This window comes from Pleurodeles waltl, chromosome 3_1 (assembly GCF_031143425.1).
Source record: "Pleurodeles waltl isolate 20211129_DDA chromosome 3_1, aPleWal1.hap1.20221129, whole genome shotgun sequence".
Taxonomy (NCBI): Eukaryota; Metazoa; Chordata; class Amphibia; order Caudata; family Salamandridae; genus Pleurodeles; species Pleurodeles waltl.
Genome location: NC_090440.1, coordinates 1771156807 through 1771175726, shown reverse-complemented (window position 1 = coordinate 1771175726; position 18920 = coordinate 1771156807). Strand labels below are relative to the sequence as shown.

Here is an 18920-nt window from a genome sequence, read left to right as displayed (position 1 = left end):
GTCATTTAGAAAAGATGATGAGTGGTCTTGGAGGTAGCACATTAGGATTAATCCAGCCAGGCATCCAGTCAAACACTTCAGGCCAGTAATGGTGATAAGTGGTTTAGGATGGAAGGCAAGATCTTACACGTCACAAAAGGGGAGAGAGATTTTATCGGGTTTACATAGCAGATGTTCATAAAGTGAATGTGTAAACGACATTGAGAAGGTCTGTGCTATGTCCATTGGGACAGTTCAAAGAAATGGAGAGTATATTTCCCATGGAAGTACTGGCACCCTTGAGCCTTACATGGACCATTTTGTGCAGTACTGGGAGCTGCAGAACGATAAATAATTAACAATAGCCCAACGACTGATGCAAAAAATGATGCATAGCTTAAAACATAGCTTCCCTCAGATAATCAGTCAGACGATATAAGATTGCGAAGAGAGGGGCCATAGTAGAGTATAAAATATATTTATTTCCAAAAGATAGTAGTGCCAAAACAAAATAGTCTCAAAGCTAACAACTGCCAAAAGCGTCCTAGAGATCTTGACATATCACTTCGTTGGGGATGAAGAGACCTTAGAAAATGGTTTGTCACAGACAATAAAATTAATGCATAGAACTGCCTCCCAGCTGAGGTAGCATACAAAAAACTAAGTAAAAAGAGCTGGAAAAGAATTGGACCAATCACTGGAGAAACTGTGTTGTGTCCGTAAAGCCAGTAGACCATGCCTGGTCCTTGTGTAGAGTCTGGAGACATGATAGTGACCTGGCAGTCTTTACATGTTGTTGCATTTTATGTTTCTGTTAGCACATCTTATGCACACATTCAAAAAATAATACAGTTTTTATATTTACATCTCCTAGGTAGCTCTGTGACTGCAGCCTGTGTCGAGGCCTTCAAGCTGATTGACATGGACACTCATGATGGTGTCCATCCATGCATGGGGGCTGTGGACCTAGTGCCCATCTACCCTCTCTATGGTGTCGGTGTGCGAGAATGTGCAAGTGTGGCTCGCAGTAAGTTACTGTTTGTACTGGACACAGTGGCAACAAAAGGTTTACCTATGCATGTGAAAACATTTGTACTGAGTCAAGACCTACGTTTGCTGGTGATATTCTAAGGAAGAACACTGGAAAAACAATGTTTTATTGCAGTCTTTGAATTTACAAGGCTACCTCTTGTTTTCAGCTAAATTAGTCTCTCTGTTGTCAGAACAATCAAAACGTGTTATTTATGTATTCTGTAAGCCCCTTGTTATTCGATCCGCGGATGTTTATGTTTCCAAGTTATCCTGCTTTTATGATAGTTGTGACCTGAAGAAGGCATTTGCAGGTGGAAAGACAGTTAACTCTTCTCACTGCCTGGCTATCTAGTGGACCAGAACCCTTTTGTATAGCATCTCTTTTAGCTTTTAAAGAATGGGTGCAGCATAGTATGAAAAAAGACTGAAAAAAACGTAGAGTAATAACGCCTAAAGGCGTCAAGGCGCTGAGATCGGTTAGTCTTAGTAAGGAAAAAAAAAAAAAATCCATAATCATAACCCAAAAAAACATTCATTAAAGAGTAAAAATGCAAGTTTTTAGGGCTTTGTGAAAAGGTACATGAGCTTGAAATGAGAAAGAGAATTCCAAAGCCTGGATGCGGCCACCGAAAAGGCTCTGCTTCCCTAACTCGCCTTTCAATACTTAGGAACAATTTGAAGATTTTTGTCTGAAGATCGCAGGGGTCTGAAGGGAGTATATCATTGAAACTTATTTTTATACTCCTCCAGGCCTGATGTTATGCAGGGCCTTTTGGATGATACATAGGCTCTAAAAGAGACAGGTTTGTTCACGGGCAGCCAGTGTAGCTTCTATACGGCTGCCTAGACTGATTGAAATTTCGGAACATCAGGAATCAGGTTTGCTGCGGCATTTTGGACTAACTGCAATATGGCTAATACAGCCTTTTTGATATCTAGGTAGAGGGCATTACAATAATCCAAACTGGATGTAATCAATGCCAAGGCCACTTGTTTGTGTGCTGCAAAACAGATGTAAGGAAACACTTTCCTAAGAGTTTTGATCACCCAGACGCAGGTTGAAACTGTCCGGTTAACCTGAAGATCGAAAGATACATTTTTGTTTGCCAATATTCCAAGATTCTTTGCGAATCAATTGTGGTTGGTAATGTACGCAACCTGTCTGGCCACCACAGATGAGTCTATGTGGATGGTTTGCTGCCAAAGATCAAGACCTCTGTCGTGTCTCCCTTAATTCTAAGGCAGATTTTTGACATCCATATGGCCATTGCCTGTAGGCAGTTTTTAAAGTTGGTAGCAATTGCATCTGTGTCCTCAGCAGTAGACACTAATATTTGTGTGTCATCAGCATAGGACAATGCCTGAAGCCCAAACAACTTTATAAGTGTTGCCAGTGGGGAAACACATAAATTAAATGGAGTGTGGCTCAGGGAAGATCCCTGAGGAATCCCACAAGACAATGTTATGGACTCCGAACAGAACTGATCCACAACACCTGTCTGAGACCTGTCCCTCAAAAAGGAAGCTAATAGCTTCAATACCAAGTCTGTGACCCCCAGTTCCTGCAACCGCTCAACAAGCAGGGTAGGAGAGATGGTATCAAAGGCTGTAGATGGATCCAAAAGGATCAACGCCATAGCCTGCCCTGCATCCACCTTGGAGCGAATATTGTTGACTGCCATTATCGGTGCATTCTTGGTCCCATCGTTACTCCTGAATCCTGTAGCCACACTCATGACCAGACCTCACCTGTTTCCAAATTCTCAGCCCTCTTATCTGGAAATTAGGAATAAGATGTTTTATATATCCCTATCAAATGTTTGGGTTCCTATTTACTTACTCCCTTCCTAGACCCACACACTTATTTATGCTGTAGCCTGGTTTTGACTGAGTGTGAATAGTGCAGTTCTTATTTTAAGGATTGATCACACTTGATTGCCCTTGTCTTTGTGCCTCTTATGTGACTTTCAGCACAGGAACAAATCATATGGAGACCAGTCTTGTTCATAACACCCAGTGGTCAGTCTAGCCTGAACTGCGAGGCCACAGCTCCTCTATATGGGAACACTAGCAAGACCAGTCATGTCCTCTACTTGTTGGGCCTCATCTGTGATGACCTTCCTCTTGGCATACCTGCCCAAACTTATGATTATCAATGAAGAACACAGAGCGATGGGTGGAATGCTTTTATCGATCTCAACCACTGGTAGTTATTTTGGGCTGCATTCCGTCCATCTTTTTGTGCCTAAAACAGAACAAAGGCATGTACTTTGCACAGGATCAATGTCTTTCTCCGGGCTGTGGTGATGCTATATCTCACAGTGGTATTTGATTCTTTTGACATTGGGGTACTGTTTTCAAATCTTGCTGCATGCCTGTTTTGGGGTGCAAGATCCTTGGCTGGATGCCCTTCTTTTCTGGGAGCACGCAGAATATCCAGAGCCGTTAATATTCATCTGCACTCCTCTTGCTCATGTTTTGCTGAGTGTACTCCATCGTCCACGTTTATGCCTAGATTGTGGGTGATTGTCTAGCAGGCTGACATATCTGTAAGTATCATCAGAGTCTGGCACCCCTCTCTTAACCAGCTGCCTCTCATCCGTAAAGACTTTGATGAAAGTTTAACGCTTCTAAATCCAACTATTTGCTACCTTCTTTCAAGAATAGCAACCTTAATGCCCAGCCTTTGGTATTTATTCTTGCCAAGGTTGTCATTTAAATTCCTTTTGTTGACTAAATAAGCTCCTTTTTCTCTTGGATTCCAAGTTCTCATTTTTCGTTTATGTAGTGAAGAAAGTGAGTCTGCTCTATATCAGTTATCACGTTTGAGAGGAATAAATCCACATTTTTTTCTAAAAGATTTTCCTCTGTGGTGCAGGCTCTTTCACTTGAGGTGATCATGAGAATTCCTCTTTAAGAGGCCTTCCGAAACGTTCTTCGCTGCTTTTTGAAGATGTTTTTAAATTGTGCTGTTTAGAATTAACTGTAGTTTTATTTCCAACCTAATGTAACAATTATAAATAAATAAATGCATGCTTATGTACATAGATAGCTGAGCTTTGGATCAGCCTTCTTCATTCATTGGTCTGTTCAGCTGTCAGTCACATTTTGTTTCTCACTTCAACTATTGGCTGTCTTGTAGTGAGCATTGGAATGTTGACTTTTCACGTGTATATCCACCTAAAAAGGAGTACAATTCATTGCCAATGCATTACTTTGTCAATGCTTACTTATTACCATTTCTTTGTATTTTTAGATATCATTGTGTGTTTAAACAATGTCTTCCGGTACAGAAACTCAAAGCCAGTGGTATCTAATAGAACTGTATCTTACACTCATTGTTGTAATGTTTCCTGTGATGTTCGTTACAACTAAAAATGGTTCCTATGTGTTTAACTACACCTGAATGCTAGGAAGCACCTGTGTAGTGTTCTACTAAATTACATATAAAGGTGACATTATTTTGTTTATTTCAAGAATATGGTCGCCACTTTTAGGCCATAGTATGTTTTCTTCTTTTTGGCTTACACTTGTGACAAAAATACAATAAAAATAACCATAGCACCAATTTGCCAAGGCCAGACCTATTAGTTTTGCCAAGAAGACTCTTGTAACAAGTAAAGACAATTTTGCAATTTACTGAAGGTGTCCGAGCTTTCCTTTGATATGTAAGGATGTAATAGTGCACATATATATATATATGTATGTGTGTGTATATATATATATATATATATATATATATATATATATATGCTTTTTAGCTTTCAATAGCAGATTAAGTATCATTGAATTGAGTGACAAGGGGCAGTTAAGTTTGTGGTGTGCATCCATTTCACTTGTCATCATTTTTCTTCTTCTAATATATTTCATATATTAAAGGGGAAAAACAGAGGTTAGGGATAAGTTATAGTTAGGAAAAATGTATTCTTTCTGGAAAATCCCAACATAAACTAGGCAAACATTAGAAATTCTAAAGTTCTAACTGTAACTTAAATTTATTATTTATGCACCACCTTCAAATTACTATAACTCATGCACCTACGTCACCTCACTCGCCACAGTGCATTAACTAAAACTCCCACCTTCCCCATGTTCTGGTTATAACCTTCCACATTACATCACATAATACTACTGATTACATTTCAAATGACATCATTTATGATAACACACTGCATGGTGAAGGTGCGAATATTGAAAGCTAAAAAGCGGACTAATCTCTGAGCCAAGTTTACTCACTGAGAAGGGTGCACTCATTCACCAACAGGTGTTTATGTAAGGCTGAATAACTGGTATTCAGTGTCCATAACGCTTATCCGAAAGGCTCTTAGTTGTCAGGTTTTAATGAATTTAATTTCAACAGGTCGTATGGATTATATGATTATTACTTTTGTGTGCAGAACACACATGGTCTATTTCTATGCGTGGCCAGTAGATGGCACTGCTGTTCTACTCTAGCAAAAGTGAGATTATATTTTTTTATTGAAATCTTCTACTTTAAAGTTGTGTTCTACCAAATCCATGCAGGCCACCTTTGCTATAAATCAACCTTACTCGTTTCGGGCATGTAGTCGCATGAAAAATGCTCAAGAGGCCATGCTACCAGTGGTACCTGCATTAATATGTTATACAGCCCCGGTAGAGTCCTTTTCGGCCGAATTTCGGAAGTTGTATCGTTCTCCCATTTAACGCAGGTTTGGAACTGTATAGACTAGGGTCTCCAATCTTTTATGGAACAATGGCTACTTCTGTTCAATGAAAAATAGCTTGAGCTACTAATATTATTAGTTCTGTCATAGTGAACATAACAGACAATATTACATTAGTGACCACCCCATGTAACTGCAAGCATTAATTTAAAAAGGCTTTCTCAGTTTGCAATTCCCTTACATAGGTGGTAGTTAACAGCCATAGCTGCAATACTCCTAGCACCAAGGTAAAAATAAGCAGTACTTAATTTGAGCCAGTGGTTCCCGGTGCTTGGCACCGACACTTATTTTTGAGGGCCGGCACTTATTTTTCTGCCTCAAGCATGCACTGCGGGGGAAAGGCACATATGGGAAAGACTGAGGGAGAGAAAAATGAAACAGCGTCACAAAGGGAGAAAGCTGCAAGAGTGAGCTGAAGGGACAGGGAGTGGCTGTAAATAGATTAAAGAGGCCAGAGATGGTTTTAAGATTACGCTGCCTTAGCATTCCCATGCTTGCACATTTAATTGCAGAAGTTGTGTGTTTCAGGGAAGAGCTTTGGCATCTGCACATCTTTATTTACAAATTAAGCACTGGTAATGAGTCTCCTCATTGCTACATGATGTATCACACAATTATCAGCTTTAAAAAAAGAAATTGGAAAATTCAAGCTTTTTTTATCCAAACATTATTTTATGAGTTCTGAAAATACACACATTTTTCTTTGAGATTCACACTTTTCAACTTTGGCACAAATATATTAATTCAGACAAGCAAAAGCTTCTAATTTACTAGGCTGGGCTGCACACTCAGAGCTATTCACATATAGCTAGAGAGCTACTACTAGCTCACAAGCTACTCACTGACATACTATGGTTCAATCAATCAATCAGAGCATTTGTAAAGTGCACTACTCACCCGTAAGGGTCTCAAGGTGCTGGTGGGAGGAGGGGGGCTGCTACTGCTCGAACAGCCATGTCTTATTGTCATATTCTGTTGAAATACAGCACCGTACATCACGCAAAAAAAGACTTAACTAATACTGGCACACAGTTACATTGCGGGGCTAATTAGTGGGAGGCACGGGCAAAGCAACCTTTAATTACGGGCCTTTGTCATTGGAGCGAAACCAAAGGATTACCAACAAGCATTGGCAAAGCCAGTAGGCCAGGCCTTGGCTGCCAGCATTTGGGCTGGTTAGGTGCTTTGTTAAAGTTTTGTGATATTTGTAAAGGAGTTGCCAGGCCCTCATCAATTTAAAAGAAAAAGATTGGCATGAAAGCAATTTTTTTTCTTTTAAAAAGAGCACGTTGCAATAATAGTGTCTGACACTGAATAGAACTACTTTTTGTGCGGACGTCATCCTTGTTAAAGTGCAGAATGATATCACTCATGGTGAAGTTTAATGAATGCCTTAAGTCTTACGTCAGTTGAACCCTTTCCCCATGTTGTAATGAGCAGAAAAAAATGTGAATGACACAACAGACCAGTGGTTGAAAAGGGCTGGCTGAAAGCCCCTGCAAGTTTATTAGCTAAATAATTTTAGTAAATTCAAAAGGTCTCTGCTGACACCACACCTAAAAACAGGGACGGCAAACCGTTGTTCACAGTGCTGCTAATGTGCAACACTACATCCTTTATTTACCAACCTAAAAACTAAACCCAGGTTTCAGAAATTGGGTTATTAGTTGTACAGGATATGAGGCCTGCACAATTAAAAGGTCCACACTTTTCCCCTTACTAAGAACTAAGTAGCCTACTGTAGCACTCCTGGGGTATCAGAGCAGGGCAGTCCAAGGACTACTCGGGGAAGGTGATGTGATCTAGTAGTCACCATGCACTGGCATGTAATAATGACACTCAATAAATGCTTGTCCAGTCAGTGCTTTAGCTTTGAAAATGAAAAGGAAAAGTGCACTACTAAATAATACACATTAATTTACAAATATATACATCAGGCACATATAAATACCTTAGGGATATTCTGAAATCACATTTGTCAAGGAGTCATCACAAAACTAATATAAGGCAAGCCTATTGGCTTTGTCAAAGGTCACCACATCAATACATAAGACAAAGGTTCACCACAATAAAATACCATTAACCACTTGTTAAAAATCACCATTATATCACTAAAATCAGTAATCATGTTTAAAGGCAGCACAGCATCATTAATCATGAATCATTGTTAGGAATAGACTTTCAGCATGTAAAATCAACATAACATGCCTGAGTCTTTCTTTCACACTTTTAGGCTACATAACCTGTAGCCGTAGAACCAACCAGTAGAGGTTGCTACTCTCCCGTCTGAAAAGCAAAAGCTCCAGCCTCAGAGATGTTATAAAATAATGGTGAACAACCTGGGGATCATGCATTTCATGACCCCAAACCTGGGGCAAGTTCTTTTGAAGGGACTGCTGCACTCCCTGCAACCCACAATACTTAAAATTCAGGTTCGTGGCGCTTCTGCCCTCCTAGGGTAGCCTCAGGAAGGAAGATTTTATACAATTAATCCTGATGGGGCATTATGGGGTGATCTCAGACCTGGAGCCACAAATATTATATTAGCGGCTTCAGATGCAGTCATTGTCTGTGTGCGGCACAAGTCTTTTGTCTTACTTTTTTTCTTTTTCCTTTTTTATGGAGTTGCCCAGTCCCTCTTGGAACACCTTCACGGCAGCTTCCCCAGATGTCCTCCTCCACAGGCGCAGGAGCCAGCTGTCTTCTTGTCTTTGCACCCACGGGCGGGAGCAGCTTGGTTCCTTGCTCCCACCCGTGGCAGGAGCATCACGGTCCCCCTGCCTTTGAGGAGAATGTGTAGGGAGGTGGAGAGCTAGTACAACCTGCCTCTCCGCCCCAGAAGCTCCTGGAGATAAGCTCCTACCTCCAGAAGCACTTTCAGCAGGCCTCAGAAAGGCTGCACTCTGGATATATCTTGATTTCACTGCCCCCCTGCGCCATTTTCCCTCCCTTCCTTTGTCTGTGGTGCTCCTATCCTTCTGTTGGGGCACAGAAGTCCGGATCTTCCCCCAACTAATCCCTAGGAGCTGTAACAGAACCAGCTTCACTGATCCTGCACTGACCCATTGGTCCTGGGGTGAGCTGCAGGCAGAGTCCTTCGCCCATTAGGGAGCTTGTCTTTCCAGCTTTCCATGGTGTTACTGCTGTCCAGTTTCATTGTCCAACTCACTTTCTCTCCCTTGTGCAAGAGTTGTAAAATGATGATGGAAAGTTGTAGATGCCAGGTCTCTGGCCAATCATAGTGTGCCACATCATACCTCCACTCCTGTCCCAACCCACCTGCACAGCATGCTGGGAAAATCCAGGTTGGTGCCGTCATGAGAGCGCTGTGTACCTCTCCTCTGGGAGCCTCGGGTCCACACCCTAGCAGTAATCACTGCCTGGGCTTTCCCACCAAATTGCAATGTGGAGCCCTCTCCTATGTTTGCTCTAGACACTAGGCCCTATTACCAATGGGTAAGCCCATTAAGGTGAAACAAGGATGAACATGTTTTTGGAGGGTGATACACTTTTGAAAAGTGAGTGACTCCCATTAAAATCTTTGGAGGCATTTTGTTTGTCAAGTAGGTCAACAGAAGTAAACAGAGGGTGATACCAGCCAAATGCAGATATGTCTGCAGGTCACAATTTCAAGTCGCAGTAGCAGTAACCCTACATTTATTTCACTAAGGAGGCTATCACTGATTGTATTTTAATATCCCCCCGCCTATCTTAACACAAAGATTAAAAAGTTTCTGGTGTGCAATATTTCCATTTGTTATATTATTATTTTCTATTCCTCGGTGTGAGCTCCAGGAAACAAATTGGACATCGATACGCTAATGGGCAGCTGTTAGACTTAAGACTCTGTAGTAGAATAATCTCACATGAGGAATCATACAGGGTGGACTGTTTTTTTTTCCTTAGAACACAAAATACAAAACATAGATTTAGGACATGCCACATGTGTTGTGTAGTGGTCAGTGCCACGTGAGCAATACTGCAATGTTCCTAGGGCATGATGCTGTACAGAATGACATAGTTTAGAGTTGGTGGTTACTTGCCCCCAGAGTCTTCCACTATGGGGCTTCCAGACAATAGGTATTTTTATTCGCAGCCATCCAGGCTAACAAACAGATCTGTGATGTAAGAGAGCTTAAATAATTGTTTTAATAAAAGTAAAAGTTACGGGGGTATCTTCAACACACCTTCCAGTAGTTTATGGGCCCAGTAGTTCTTTGGATCCAACTGGACATCATAAAAAAAAACTTTTGTTTTGTTTTAACTGCATCAGCAGGCTTTGGTTCATTAATGAGCAGCGATTAGGCTGAGTGAATAGCACCTCATTTAAAAGACCAAAGTGGCAGGGCTTAACAGGATTATAGACTTCATACCTTCTGGCCAACTCCCCCCTTTCTCGAGCAGTCTGACCCGCTTTGCTGATACTCCGCGTCCTCAATGAACAAGTGTTGCCAGGAAGTACTTGGCTAATATATTTTTATTTTGACAATAAGTCAGACTGTCCGCTAGAACATAGCTAACATTATGTCTCATGAAATAGCTTTAGTTACAAACAATTGAACATTGTTCCAAATAGTATTTTCAGTATGCTGACAAACATTTTGTTCACCAGCGTGATACAAAGCATGCTCACAGTAGACCAAAATATATTTCTCATCGTGCAACTGATTTTATCTACCAGTGTGAAATAGAATATACCTATAATTGTGCTACAGGTTATTCAGTGGTGCTGGAGGAATGTTTAGAGTGGCGTGATTGCCAATCAGTGCCATCTCAGTAAAGTGCCTTTGCTTGTATCTCTTTCCTCCAACCCAACGCCTGCTCTGCCCGCTGATTCTGCTTTTCATTTGATGCTTAATTTATTGTCAGTTTGACCTTACTGTATTATTCTTTGTCCCCCATGTTATTACAAAGAGATTGTGGTCACCACCATATCAGAGATCCTGTGCCTCATTCATTGTTCTTTATATAAAGTGCACCATATGAAAATGTGAAACACATACGGACTGCGAAACATCAGGGACTACAAATAAAGCAAGAGTACCAAATATCTTTACGCAACAAAATCGCAAGCGATGACAACTGGACTGAAAACTCTGTTTTGATTATGGAAGAGCAAGAACTTCATTACTTTTCTGGAATTACTATACCCTGTTTTTAAACAGAGCCAAGTTTTCCCTTCTAAATAAATCAGTTCGATCCATAACGCTATTGGCGATCAATGAATGTGCACATTGAAAACCAGTAAGAGGTTCTCGGTCTGAATTTTGATGTGCATTGCCTGTATGAGTATGACCCAGACCTCGACGTTAGACGATGATCTTTGCATCTTTGACGAGGGTAATCCTTGCCTACTGATTTTTCCTAACCTGTTAACAGCCTTTGGCACATGAGATTCTTCTCATAAAATAATATCCCTCAATACTGTAGCTTGAAACTGTTCCTTGAAATATTCAGTCACACCTAGGCACTCAAAAATCCGATTGCAGCCAAGCAACATTTTGAGGTACGTTATTACATCCACCTTGTTTCTAATCTTTTCTGTTTTACGCAGCATTGTTTTCTGGTGTATTAGTCTATCTGGTCATGCATCTGGTCCGATCAAAAGCAAATGAAGACTACTCAAAGAATACATTGATTTGTGGAATGAAGACGGTGGTGGAAACACTGAAGGATCTGACATATTTACCTCTAAGAAACAAAAAATGGGGGGATAGGGAGAGATAATGATCCAGTGTAGAGTCTCCCTCACTAGATACTATGAAACACAAATCACAGTACACTATTCCAAAAAGAAAAAGAGAGGAGAACGAGAAAAAAGAAGTCCTAATATTTAGGAGCAAAAACCTCACACACCCAAATGGGTGTCATGCTTCATCATCGGCGTTGCTCCTCGTCAGACCGGCGCTGCAATGTCTGACGGGAACACCCCAAAGGGGGGCTCTTTGCCGGAGATATTTACCTCTAACACTGAAGGCAAGGCTTTTGCTGGGTAGACCCTTTTTACACTTCTACAAAATAGGGTGTACCCTGCTAACTACTGTTGCGAGGGGCTGGGGTAGCCAGTAAATCTAAGCTATAACAAAATGCCCCTTAGACATCAGCCAGTAAATGTATTCAATAATCACGGGGAAACAAACAAAATCAGTGGAGAACATCTACCAACAAAATAGTTTTTCATTTATTTCAATATAATCACGTCAATATAGTAAGTACAAATTGACCCTATTTACACACCCAAGTGGGTCACTTTTACCCCACCCAGTATGCCTTCTAAAAACAAAGACACATTAATTCAACTGTCAAGTACAATTTCAACTATATTTCTTGCTTGATGTTATTTGATTTTCAAGACAGACCTAGTACATTGCTTACATATTCCTCAATTAACAATCTCTATTTTATCATATTTCTGTTATTCATACCAGCCAGGACACTGATTTCTTATAGGTCTTCAGCGCCTTGAGACCCTCACGGGTGAGTAGCGCGCTCTACAAATTTCTTTGATTGATTGAAATAGGTCTATACAATCAATTCAAACATTAATCTCTAAACAAACCCTCAACATAATACCATCATATTATCTGAACAATCCTGTCTCATAAACCACTCATATAATAAAAACTGTCATGTGTTCTTACATTTCAACGAATCATAATATACAGAACCATCATATTTTCTCATATTACATGTAGCACAGCTTTTTACCTGTAGTAAAGTATAGTAGCAATCATTTGTCAATCATGAATGAACTGAAAAAAATCAACAAAGAAAAAAGTAAGAGGAAGAAAAAACAGAAAAACAGTAATCAAGGTCAGCCTAAACCCTCAGAAGGGACATGCCTACCTTAATTGCATCAATTCTTTAATCAATCTGTCTAAAAGAGGTCTACACATCGCTTCATGATAATATTGTGACATACCAGCCTCAAACATCCAGATATGTCAGTGTAGCTTATATCAACAGTTTCTTCGAAAGAATTGACTCTAACTGGGCAAGCCATTTGTATTTAATAGCACTCATACATATATCCTTGTGTTAAAAAACACAAAGGGGGTGATTTTAACCTTGGCGGACGGCGGAGTCCGTCCGCCAAGGTACCGCCGTGAAATGACCGCACCGCGGTCAAAAGACCGCGGCAGCCATTTAAACATTTCCGCTGGGCCGGCGGGCGCTCTCCGAAAGAGCGCCCGCCGGCCCAGCAGAAATGCCCCTGCAACGAGGACGCCGGCTCAGAATTGAGCCGGCGTAGTTGCAGGGGTGCGACGGGTGCAGTTGCACCCGTCGCGTATTTCAGTGTCTGCAAAGCAGACACTGAAATACTTTGCGGGGCCCCCAGGGGCCCCGCGGCACCCCCTACCGCCATCCTGTTCATGGCGGGTTTGCCGCCATGAACAGGATGGCGGTAGGGGGTGTCTGAATCCCCATGGCGGATTCAATGGGGCAGCGGTAAACCGGCGGGAGACCGCCGGTTTACCCTTTCTGACCGCGGCTGAACCACCGCGGTCAGAATGCCCTCGGGAGCACCGCCAGCCTGTTGGCGGTGCTCCCGTGGTCGGTGACCCTGGCGGTCACCGGCCGCCAGGGTCAGAATGACCCCCAAAATTCTATATCTAGAACAAGCCTAGGTGGTCGCAGCCTACACATGACTGTGCTATCTGGTAATCACCTGTTCACAAGGTATAATTTGCAATGTGTCCAAAATTCAATATCACCCGCAATTATTTATCTCTTCTGGAAATTCCTCTATCCATCAAATCCTTCAATTCTGCAAATAAAAATATAATCTCAGTCAAACACCACGTAAACACCTGCCTTCCAAGCCATACTAAACTACTAGGGCTAGAAGTCACCTGTTCTTCATCTTGCAAACGGATCATGATCCACTGCATCAGTCATCCACAACAAATCGGATACTGAATCCAATTTGTCCCATAAACTTGTGGAACAGCTCCACAGTTTCCAACACTATTGGTTCTCCGAATATAAAATTCAAATTCAGAAAATCACAATTTTTGTCTTTCAAATGTCTCACAGCAGTCTCATGGATGTTTCCCGTAATGATGACGCTATCAACACACAGCCATGTACAAACAAATTAGGCTTATATGTCGGCCAGGGTTTAACGTTCTTGCCACTGAATCAGACCAGTGAACAAACAAATCTGCATTCCACCTTCCAGTTGATTTTAAAAGGCCTGTAGCCAATCAGGATGTCAACCAAAGAACTTTAGAGCACTTACTTGAATAAATTACTGCAGGTGAAAAGCTGTGCTACATGTAATATGAGAACATATGATGGTTCTGTATAATATGATTTGTTGAAATGTAAGAACACATGATGGTTTTGTCTAATATGATTGGTTATATAACAATTGTTCATATAATATGATGGTACTATGTTAAGGATTTGTTTAATGATTAATATTTGAATCGATTAGGTAATCCTATCATAAATTTGTGTACAATACGTTGGACAGTATGAATAACAGGATTGTTAATAAAATGATGAATGTTAATTGAGGTATATGTAAGCAGCGTCCTAGGTCTGCCTTGAAATATAATTTAGATTACATGATATAGCCAGAATTCTATTTGACAGTTAAATTAATAGATTGCTATTCTTAATGAGGTACAAATGTGCAATAATGTAAGAAATAAGGGTTATTATAGAATGGAGTGTTGATACCAGATGAAAGAATAATTGGACATATTGGGGGTGATTCTAACCCTGGCGGTCGGTGTTAAAGCGGCGGCCAACCTGCCAACAGGCTGGCGGTCAAAACAATGGAATTCTGACCCTGGCGGGAACCGCCAACACAGACAGCCACTTTAACACTCCGACCGCCACGGCGGTACAAACAAACAGCGCGGCGGTCACCGCCAACAGCCAGGCGGCAGACAATGTACCGCCCACACTATCACAACTCACCAATCCGCCACCTTTTCCGGGGCGGGAGCACCGCCGATAAAAACACGGGAAAACGCACACCACTACGCACTCCAGGAGGAAGGAGGACAGCATGGAACCCAAATTAAACATCCTACCTGCTCTCGTCTACCTTCTCATCTACCACGAGTACGAAGTCCGGCGCAGACGACAACGGTGAGTACTGCACCTACGACACACGGGAGGGGGGAGGACGAAAGGTTACGGGCACACACATATGCGACCCCCCCCCCCCCCCAACTATGTACACACCAATACAGAGCAACAAGTCACAGTGACACCACCCAAACACCCCTGAAAAATGCTATGACATAATCAAATTTGGAATAAATATTTATGTACCAAAAAGCTCCTGAAAATTATCGTACAACCATGAAAGATATTTACAAGAAAACAAATGATATACACATCAGTGTATAACTGAAGTAACAAGTCCTGCACATCCTACGAATTCATCATGTCCGTGGGCCAAAGTTTTGAGAAACAAGGGCAAAGCCCACACAGGAGACCTGAGTCCTTTGGAGAGAACACTGCAGGGGCATCAGATGTAAAAACTACAGGCACCTCAGGGGGAAGGGAAGGGGGGGGCACCACAGCCACATGAGTCCACGACGCCAGATCCACGAGGAGCCACCATGCCCACTGTACCATCCTGGGGAGTGCAAAGCCACAGTCTCTCAATGTCTCTACAGTGGGTGGGCTGCCCACTGTACCATCCTGGGGAGTGCAAAGCCACAGTCTCTCAATGTCTCTACAGTGGGTGGGCTGCCCACTGTACCATCCTGGGGAGTGCAAAGCCACAGTCCATCAGGTGGATGACAGTCTCCACTGGTCAAGGAGGAGGCATGGTGGGCACAGTGAACCATAAACAGTGCTTGAGACGGCGGTGCCCAGCGGAGCGGTGCTTGAGAAGAAGGGTACAGCGGAGCGGTGCTTGAGACGGCGGTGCCCAGCGGAGCGGTGCTTGAGAAGAAGGGCCCAGCGGAGCGGTGCTTGAGACGTCGGTGCCCAGCTGAGCGGTGCTTGAGATGAAGGGCCCAGCGGAGCGGTGCTTGAGACGGCGGGGCCCAGCGGAGCGGTGCTTGAGATGAAGGGCCCAGCGGAGCGGTGCTTGAGACGGCGGTGCCCAGCGGAGCGGTGCTTGAGATGAAGGGCCCAGCGGAGCGGTGCTTGAGACGGCGGGGCCCAGCGGAGCGGTGCTTGAGATGAAGGGCCCAGCGGAGCGGTGCTTGAGATGAAGGGCCCAGCGGAGCGGTGCTTGAGACGGCGGTGCCCAGCGGAGCGGTGCTTGAGATGAAGGGCCCAGCGGAGCGGTGCTTGAGATGAAGGGCCCAGCGGAGCGGTGCTTGAGAAGAAGGGCCCAGCGGAGCGGTGCTTGAGAAGAAGGGCCCAGCGGAGCGGTGCTTGAGATGAAGGGCCCAGCGGAGCGGTGCTTGAGAAGAAGGGCCCAGCGGAGCGGTGCTTGAGATGAAGGGCCCAGCGGAGCGGTGCTTGAGATGAAGGGCCCAGCGGAGCGGTGCTTGAGAAGAAGGGCCCAGCGGAGCGGTGCTTGAGAAGAAGGGCCCAGCGGAGCGGTGCTTGAGACGGCGGTGCCCAGCGGAGCGGTGCTTGAGATGAAGGGCCCAGCGGAGCGGTGCTTGAGAAGAAGGGCCCAGCGGAGCGGTGCTTGAGATGAAGGGCCCAGCGGAGCGGTGCTTGAGATGAAGGGCCCAGCGGAGCGGTGCTTGAGACGGCGGGGCCCAGCGGAGCGGTGCTTGAGATGAAGGGCCCAGCGGAGCGGTGCTTGAGAAGAAGGGCCCAGCGGAGCGGTGTTTGAGAAGAAGGGCCCAGCGGAGCGGTGCTTGAGAAAAAGGGCCCAGCGGAGCGGTGCTTGAGAAGAAGGGCCCAGCGGAGCGGTGCTTGAGAAGAAGGGCCCAGCGGAGCGGTGCTTGAGATGAAGGGCCCAGCGGAGCGGTGCTTGAGATGAAGGGCCCAGTGGAGCGGTGCTTGAGACGGCGGTGCCCAGCGGAGCGGTGCTTGAGAAGAAGGGCCCAGCGGAGCGGTGCTTGAGATGAAGGGCCCAGCGGAGCGGTGCTTGAGAAGAAGGGCCCAGCGGAGCGGTGCTTGAGAAGAAGGGCCCTGCGGAGCGGTGCTTGAGAAGAAGGGCCCAGCGGAGCGGTGCTTGAGACGGCGGTGCCCAGCGGAGCGGTGCTTGAGATGAAGGGCCCAGCGGAGCGGTGCTTGAGAAGAAGGGCCCAGCGGAGCGGTGCTTGAGATGAAGGGCCCAGCGGAGCGGTGCTTGAGATGAAGGGCCCAGCGGAGCGGTGCTTGAGACGGCGGGGCCCAGCGGAGCGGTGCTTGAGATGAAGGGCCCAGCGGAGCGGTGCTTGAGAAGAAGGGCCCAGCGGAGTGGTGCTTGAGAAGAAGGGCCCAGCGGAGCGGTGCTTGAGAAGAAGGGCCCAGCGGAGCGGTGCTTGAGAAGAAGGGCCCAGCGGAGCGGTGCTTGAGAAGAAGGGCCCAGCGGAGCGGTGCTTGAGATGAAGGGCCCAGCGGAGCGGTGCTTGAGATGAAGGGCCCAGCGGAGCGGTGCTTGAGATGAAGGGCCCAGTGGAGCGGTGCTTGAGACGGCGGTGCCCAGCGGAGCGGTGCTTGAGAAGAAGGGCCCAGCGGAGCGGTGCTTGAGATGAAGGGCCCAGCGGAGCGGTGCTTGAGAAGAAGGGCCCTCTTCAGCGGTGCCTATCTTCACGGCGGGGCCCTCTTTAGCGGTGCCTATCTTCACGGCGGGGCCCTCTTCAGCGGTGCTCTTCTGCACGGCGGGGCCCTGTTCAGCGGTGCTCTTCTGCACCGCGGGCCCTGTTCAGCGGTGCTCTTCTCCACGGCAGGCCCTGTTCAGCGGTGCTCTTCTGCACCGGGGGCCCTGTTCAGCAGTGCTCTTCTGTACGGCGGGGCCCTGTTCAGCGGTGCTCTTCTGCACCGCGGGCCCTGTTCAGCGGTGCTCTTCTCCACGGCGGGCCCTGTTCAGCGGTGCTCTTCTGCACGGCGGGGCCCTCTTCAGCGGTGCTCTTCTGCACGGCGGGGCCCTGTTCAGCGGTGCTCTTCTGCACGGCGGGGCCCTGTTCAGCGGTGCTCTTCTCCACGGCGGGCCCTGTTCAGCGGTGCTCTTCTCCACGGCGGGGCCCTGTTCAGCGGTGCTCTTCTCCACGGCGGGGCCCTGTTCAGCGGTGCTCTTCTGCACCGCGGGCCCTGTTCAGCGGTGCTCTTCTCCACGGCGGGCCCTGTTCAGCGGTGCTCTTCTCCACGGCGGGCCCTGTTCAGCGGTGCTCATCCAGCAGGTCAAGGGAGCCAGACCTGGCCTGGACTCCCTGCTCAGTCGCCCTCGGACCGTGACGTTTCTGGACCCTTCGGGGACGGACTCCTGGCCTCTTTAGTGTCCTCCTTCCCAGCTGGGATGTGACATGTGGGGTCCACCTTCTCCGCGCTCCTGCTGCCCTTCCGCTCCTTTGATGGGGCTCTCGGGCCCTTGCCTCCCCTAGATGGTGTGGCTGGTGAAGTGGCCGCACATTGCTCCTTGGGGGCAGCCCTGTCAGTCCTCGCACGGCGGCCCTTGTTTTTGCAGGTCCTCTTGCCGGGGGGGGGGCTGGACGTGTCCTTGCTGCTGATCGATGTGTCACTGCTGGCAAAGGGTGGACTCCAGATCCCATGCACAACAGTGACACTCGAAGCTGGGCTGGTGGTGGCTGCGGTGCTCTTGGGACTCTTTGCAGATGGAGGGGGGAGCTCATCGGAGGGAAAGAGGTCAAGACTAGCCAGGAAAAGCTTTTTAGGTCCAAGGTAAAGGGTAGGAGAAGTGGTGATGGGAGTGGAGGAAGAGGATGTGGTTGTAGGAGAGTCAGGTGTGCTGTCATTGGGTGAAGGTGCTGGTGCTGTAGGCTGACGTGAGGTGGATGGCTGTTGGGTGGGTGTCTGCCTGCGTTTGTGTGTCTTGGAAGAGGGGGTGACAGACACAGTGGGAGAGGACACAGGGGACGTGTAAATGGCAGTGGGGGTGGTGACTGCACGAGTGTGGACTGTACTGGAGGGTGAGGTGGTGATGGAAGCACTGGCTGATGTTGGGGTGCATGCAGGTGTGAGTGTAGACGTCACAGGGAGGGAGGAGGGAGACGAGGAGGAGGGGGACACAGAGGTGGTTGTGACTGTTGGAATGTCTGCATCTGGGTGTTGCTTGGGTGAGTGTTTGTGGGATCTGTGGTGCTTGTGTCTGGATGAGCTGCTCTT

General features: G+C 45.9%; 1 protein-coding gene across 9 annotated transcripts in view; it reads left to right on the top strand.

Moving 5' to 3' along the window:
• FTCDNL1 (formiminotransferase cyclodeaminase N-terminal like) overlaps positions 1–18920 on the top strand; it is a 534412-nt gene that overhangs the window by 148365 nt on the left and 367127 nt on the right. For all 9 annotated transcript variants that reach the window (XM_069225764.1, XM_069225763.1, XM_069225765.1 and 6 more), the window contains one exon: positions 854–1006. In XM_069225764.1, the coding sequence (XP_069081865.1) occupies positions 854–1006 (153 nt within the window). The remainder of the gene's footprint in view (positions 1–853; positions 1007–18920) is intronic.